This window comes from Dipodomys ordii, unplaced genomic scaffold (genome assembly GCF_000151885.1).
Source record: "Dipodomys ordii isolate 6190 unplaced genomic scaffold, Dord_2.0 Scaffold37, whole genome shotgun sequence".
Lineage (NCBI taxonomy): Eukaryota > Metazoa > Chordata > Mammalia > Rodentia > Heteromyidae > Dipodomys > Dipodomys ordii.
Window position 1 is genome coordinate 8,640,536 of NW_012267253.1, and position 7,020 is coordinate 8,647,555.

A 7,020-nucleotide genomic window follows, 5' to 3' on the forward strand; every position below is an offset into this window, starting at 1 on the left:
GGAACTCGGCCTAGGAGAACCATAGCTCTACTTTCAACATTTTTTTGTGTGTGTGGTTAATTGGAGATAAGAATCTCACAGGCTTTGCTGCTCAGGCTGGTTTTGAACCATGATCCTCAGATCTAGCCTCTTGAGTAGCTGGGAATATAGGCATGAGCCACTGGTGCTCAGCTTAGCAGTATTTTTAACATTGGGTGATTTCTTTTTTTTGTTTGTGTTTTTTCCCCACTATGGTTTATCCCCTGTTGTCACTGTATTTGATTTTGGTACCCTGGTATTGTATATATGTTTAAATGAATTGGGAAGGGAAGGGGAATAACAAAATGGTGAGATAAAGGACAACAGGGAAACCAATGCAAGAGTGATATTCACAAGACAATATGTTGAAAAATGATCTGTACAACTTGGGGGAGCAATTGTAAAGGGGAGGGAAAGAAGGAGAAAAATGAGGGAGGGGGTAATAAGTTAGACATGAAATATACTCACTACCTTACTTATGTAACTATAACTCCTCTATATCACTTTGACAAGAAAATTAAAATAAAAAATAAGCCGGGCGCTGGTGGCTCACGCCTGTAATCCTAGCTACTCAGGAGGCTAAGATCTGAGGATCTCGGTTCAAAGCCAGCCTGGGCAGGAAAGACCGTGAGACTCCTATCTCCAATAAACCACCAGAAAACTGGAAGTGGCGCTGTAGCTCAAGTGGTAGAGCGTTCGCCTTGAGCTGAAGAGCTGAGGGACAGCGCCCAGGTCCAGAGTTCAAGCCCTACGACCGACCAAAAAAATAAAAATAAAAAAAAATTAATTAAAAAATAAACATCTCTATTGGCACTTTGTAATTATTATTATTTTGTAATAAAGTTTTCTAATGATAGTATTCTGCCTGCTCTAAAAAAATTAGGAAAATCTGGAAAGGAAGAAATTAGGGAAAAGTTTGAAAGAAATTTTTTTTTTTTTGCTGGTCATGGGGCCTGAACTCTGGGCCTGGGCGCTGTCCCTCAGCTCTTCAGCTCAAGGCCAGCACCCTACCACTTGAGCCACAGCACCACTTCCAGCTTTTTCTGCTTATGTGGTGCTAAGGAATCAACCCAGGGCCTCATGCATTCAAGGCAAGCACTCTACCACTGAGCTACCTTCCCAGCCCCTTGAAAGAAATTTTTAGGGGTATTTTTCCAAGTGTTTCTTGATAAGCCTAAAGAAAGGCTGATGTTTACTGAAACCTCTTTGCTCAAGTGTATCTATTCTGCTGACTCCTTGTGGCTCACTGATGCTAGTGAGGAACAGGTCTGGTCCTTCTTGTATTAGAGTGTTCCTCGTAGTAAAATGTCCAGGCTGGCTTTTATTTCCAAAATGTGTATCAGCCTCATTGTGTTTTAACATTGTCAGATCTCAGATGATGGTTCATTTTCCTAGGAGTGGTTATGGTACTATATTGAAGAGAATATTCCTCCCTTTTTTTTCTTGGAGATAAACACGTGAGCATTTAGGGTGAGTTATTTTAACACCTATAACTTTACTTTCAGATTGTTCAGGAAAAAATATATATGCACACAGGTCATAAATCAGTTATTCAGTTTTAAAAATTTTATTGTAAAAGTGATGTACAGACTGGTTACAGTTATATAACTTAGGTAATGAATACATTTCCTTTTGGATAGTGTCACCCCCCCCCATTTTCTCCCAGTTTTTCCCTCTCCTGGCTCCCCCCCCACCTCTCCCCCAAGTTAGATAGCTCATTTCCAACAAAGTATCTAGTGGGTTTCACTGCTGAATTGGTTTACCCTTTGTCCCACTGTTTCTGTGCTTCCCCTCCAGCCTCCCCATATCAGATAAACTTACGTACAGGACAGAGGTATAGAAATCAAAAACAGGGACCGAAGGGAATAAACCAAAAGAAAAAAAGGAAAGAACCATAAACAGTACAATAAAAAACCCCTACATTTTGATAAGCATCATTTTATATGATCATATGCACATAGCTATTGAGCCCAAAATGTAAATTATTTTTTAATTAAATAGTTTTACAAAGGTGTTTCAGTTCAGCTGTCAGTGTACGAGTACAGTGCACCTTGATCAGTGTTATCCCTTTCTGCTCCCCATCCCTCCCAACCCCTCGAGTTACCTGGTTCTGTTTTCACATACGCACATTGAATACTGTGAATACATCTGCTCGCCATTCCTCTCTCCAACAGATTTTTTAAATGGGTTTTAAAATGAGCAGGAGGCTATTGCAGTGGCTCATGTGTACTGCCAGCTATGCAGAAGGCAGAAATTGGGAATGTTGTGGTTCACGGCCACCCAGGGTAAAATTTAGTGGAATCCCAGCTACATAGGAGGTGTAAGTAGGAAGATTGAGGTCTGAGAGCTGCAGGGCAAAAAAACAAGAGACCTAGCTGAAAAATAACCTAAAGTACAAAGGTATAGGAGCTATGGTGCAAGTAGTAGAACATTTGCCTAAATTCAAACCTCAACACCCCCTTGCCAAAAAAAATGTTTAAAATGAGCAGTAGCCTAAGGCTTGTCTTAAGAGTATTTCCAGTGAGAAAAGTTACCATGCAGTCAGTCCTCCTTCCTGCACATGGCAGATTCCTGCTAACCATGGCCTGAATGGAGCCGTGCCCTGTGCATGGTAGACCGCAGAGAGATAAGTGTGTATCTGTGTGTGTGCGTACACACCACGGTCTTGGTCCGATTTCTCTTGGGCAGATCTGTCCAATTCAAAGTTCATTGACTAACAAAGGAAATTCATCCTTCAAACCACAAGGAGATTATTTTGGTTCAAGCATTTTAAGGCAGGAAAAAGTAATATTAGATAAAAACTTAACTATTTCTAAGCCTACTTATTATTTCTATGCCTATTTCAGAAGTTAAATATTCTTATTTAATTGTTTGTTTGTGTTGGTACTGACCCTTGAATTCAGAGTCTGGGCGCTGTCCCTTAGCTTTTTTGCTCTAAGCTGGCACTCTACCACTTGAGACCACAGCTCGACTTCCAGTTTTCAGGTGGTTAGTTGGAGATAAAAGAGTCTCATGGACTTTTCTGCCCTGACTGACTTCAAACCTGGATCCTCAGATCTCAGCCTCCTGAGTAGCTAGGATTTTAGACAGGAGCCATTGGCATCTGTTTAATGTTTATATTTTCATTAAAATATCTAGTACTGGCAGGACATTGATGGCTCAATTACTTAGAAGGCTGAGATCTAAGGATAGTGGTTCAAAGTCAGCCCGGGCAGGAAAGTCCGTGAGAGTCTTATCTCTAACTAACCACCTAAAAACTGGAAGTCGAGCTGTGGGTTAAAGTGGTAGAATACTAGCTGTGAGCAAAAAAGCACAAGGACAGCACCCAGGCCCTGAGTTCAAGCCCCCATGACAAAAACAAAAACCAAAACCCTAGTACTGCAATTTCAGAAAAGAAAATTATGCAACAACGTAAATGATTATATTTTACTTTGATTAAAAAACACAGCTTGAATAGAATTTTAAAATATGTATGTTAAGATATAGATATGTTGGGGCTGGGAAGGTGGCTCAGTGGTAGAGTGCTTGGCTTGCATGCCTGAGGCCCTGGGTTCGATTCCTCAGCACCATATAAGCAAAAAGTGGCGCTGTGGCTCAAGTGGTAGAGCACTAGCCTTGAGCTGAAGAGCTAAGGGACAGTGCCCAGGCCCAGAGTTCAGGCCCCATGACCGGACCCCCCCCAAAAAAAGATATAGATATGTTATAGCATATGCAAAATATGTATAAAACATCTATGTTGTAGATAAATACAAAATGCAGATGGTTAAAGGAGGAAAAAATGACATTATCTTGAATAACTGATCTACTAGTTAACATTTTTTTCCTACAAAATTTCACATGGTTGTTAGTTATTGAGTTCATAATATTCCATATATGATATATGTTATTTTACCTATGATTGGACATTAATTATACTTTTTACTATCTTAAATGACATCTATTTTTATGCCTAAGATTCTTTTTTTTTAAATGTGGTACAAAGGAATTGAACCCAGAGCCTCATGCATGCTAGGCAAGTACTCCACCACTAAAAGCCACATTACTAGCCCTTAAGATTCTTTATGTATTAGTAATATCCTTGGGATATATTTCTTAGGGCTAGAGTTACTGGATCAAAGGTATGAATGTTTTCAAATTCCTTGCTCTTTTTTGCCCAATTCTGTTAAAAGGGCTGTATCAATTATTGTTGTTAGTAGCACATGAGAAAAATTGTTACAAATCTATATGATCAAATATTTCCTTCTATTTAACACCTTTTCCTTCAAGAGGAAGGGTCCAAGAGAGGAGGTAGAATAGATGAGTGTCCGAAGTTTATTTAAGCCAATGTGGCCATCATTGAATATGGGAAATTAAATGGTTACTTTGTTATTATAAGTAGTTTTTGAGAGAGAGAGGCAGAAAGAGAGAGACAGAGAGAGAGAGGGAGAGAGAAAGAAAATGCTATCCCTGCTTTATTGAGTAGAAAATTATGGCTTTTCTATTTTTTAAAAAATTAATAAACTCTTTAATAGTAGGTGAGTATTATATTCATTAGTACACATAGTTTGTTCTTCAGAATAATCCTCTTGAGCATATTATTTAGAGTATTTGAACACTGTGTATTAGGTGACATCTCTGATTAGCAGAATCTATTGAAATGTAGTTTTTATAAGTCATGGTGCTCAAGCACCTGCCCTTCCACCTGGAAAAATATCCTGAAAATAGTAATCATGACTGTTTCTCAAATCTTAATTCAGAAAAGATTTAAAAAAGAAAAATCTAAGCTAGGCACCCATGGCTCATGCTGGTACTAGCTACTCAGGAGGCTGACATCTGAGGAAGCCAGCCTGGGCAATACTAGAAAAACAAACCAACCAACTCAGAAATGGAGCTGTGGTTCAAGGGGTAGGGTGCTAGCCTTGATCAAGAGAAGCTCAGGGACAGCGCCCAGGTCTTAAGTTAAGCCCCAGACTGGCACAAAAAATAAAAAAATGAAAAAAATCTAACTATACTATAATTTGTTTAAAATTACATAATTTTGAAGCCTGTGGACATGGCTCAAGTGATAGAGCACCTGCCCTGAATTCAAACCCCAGTACTGCCAAATGAAACAAAACATTTTTTTATTCATTTAAATTTGAGATGAATGCTTATTAATGCTTTAATATTATATCGAAGGTGGTACTTCTCCTTTTTAGCTCTCAGTGTGTTGTTTGTGTTTTCTGTATAAAATGTTTAATTGTCATGGTCTCTATAAAACTGTCTACAACTTTCCTAGCTCCTGCTTTGTAATTAGTGTGGAGATGGTAAGATTGGGTTAAAGGCTGATTGTCTCTTGCTCTTCCTAGACTTTGTGTTGGCTTTCAGTGAAAATGGTGGCCCATTTGGTAATGGCCTTTGGGTTTTGCCTCAGGGCAGAACTAGTGAATGCAGTTACTTAGGTACAGGTTCAGCATCTTATAGACAAAGACAGCACTGGGTGTCCTAGAACTGCATTTCCAGTGATCTGAACCAGTGTGGGCTGAGAAGAGGAAGTGTTATGGGTTTAACTCCTTGGGTCTGAATTTACACATTCTGCTCTAATAATTTCTCCTCCTTGTTTTCCAGATTGGGATTTTAACCAGGACGTGTGAGAGTGAGGTAATGTGCCCTCAGCATCATAACTTTGCTAGTAAATATCTTGAAGCATGTTTATCTCCTGTGGAAGACATTTTTGTCCACTTCCTTTTTTGGGGGGAGGGGGGCAGTTTTAGCAAATGAAGAACAAATTTTCTGTTACAGTAGTGAAGGCTCCATGGAGCCTGCTTTTGTATCTGGCTTGTCCTGGAAGTTGACAGGGTGTGGCCCTTACCAGCATGGTTACATGCTGTGTGAGGCAGAGGACCACACTCTTCCTCCCCCATGGGTGCCCAGGAAGTCAGGGTTCCTTCAGGCCAGTGAGCACTGAGCTTGTAGCCAGTGAACTCAGGGCAGATTTGATTTGTCATCTAGTTTTACATATTTGAGTTTTGAAGTATTCTAAGGACTTTATAAATAATAATAAGATAATAATAACAATAAATTAACAAAAACTGAAGTCATTCACCTTATCACTTGCTTTAGCAAACTGAAAAAGATAGTAGGCTATTCTACTTAGAATATAGGTAACCTTGAACTTAGGTATTTTTTAACTGAATTTTTTTCTTTTCTTTTTTTCTTTCTTTCTTTTTTCTTTTTTTTTTTTGCCGGTCCTGGGGCCTGAACTCTGGGCCTGGGTGCTGTCCCTCAGTTCTTCAGCTCAAGGCTATCACTCTACCACTTGAGCCACAGCGGCTTTTTATTCTTATGTGGTACTGATGAATCAAACACAGGGCCTCATACATGCAAGGCAAGCACTGTACCCTTGAGCCACCTTCCCAGCCCCAAACTTAGGTATTTTTAAATTAAACTTAATACTATGTCTTTCATTGCTAAATAACTGGAAGAAATACCAGTCTGAAGCAGAGGGCAAAACTATTTAGTATAGAAGTAGTTTATTAGTAAATTTAGAAGCATTAGAGTTTTCTTAAGATAATTTTAAAGAAAAAAAAAGAATGTTCAAAATTTAGGAATTCCAATAAATCCCCCCCCCCCATTTCCCTTCCCTGTTCTAATTAGAAGGTGGCATAGGAGTCGGACAGATGGAATTTGACAAGTTTGTGGCCCAGGGAACTCCAATACTCCCACCCCAGCTCTGTTCTCCTCTGAGGAATTCTGTAGGCATGACTTTTTTCTGAGATGGGCAGATGCAGGATAAAAGAAATTGGGGTCCAGTACTGGTGGCTCTGACTTGTAATTGTAGCTACTCAGGAGACTGAGATCCAAAGATCATGGTTCAAAGTTAGCTCAGGCAGGAAAGTCTGTGAGACTCCTAACCTTAACTACCAAAAAGCTGGAAGTGAAGCTGTGGCTTCAATTTTGAGCAGAAAAACTCAAGGACAGCACCTCATCCCAGTGTTCAAGCCTCAGCGCGCATGCGCGCGCACACACACACACACACACACA

At 39.7% G+C, this 7,020-nt stretch overlaps 1 protein-coding gene across 3 annotated transcripts in view; it reads left to right on the forward strand.

Annotated features, from left to right (window-relative positions):
* Positions 1-7,020, forward strand: part of Ppp1r21 (protein phosphatase 1, regulatory subunit 21) — a 65,433-nt gene that overhangs the window by 46,435 nt on the left and 11,978 nt on the right. For all 3 annotated transcript variants that reach the window (XM_013018006.1, XM_013018008.1, XM_013018007.1), the window contains one exon: positions 5,605-5,637. In XM_013018006.1, the coding sequence (XP_012873460.1) occupies positions 5,605-5,637 (33 nt within the window). The remainder of the gene's footprint in view (positions 1-5,604; positions 5,638-7,020) is intronic.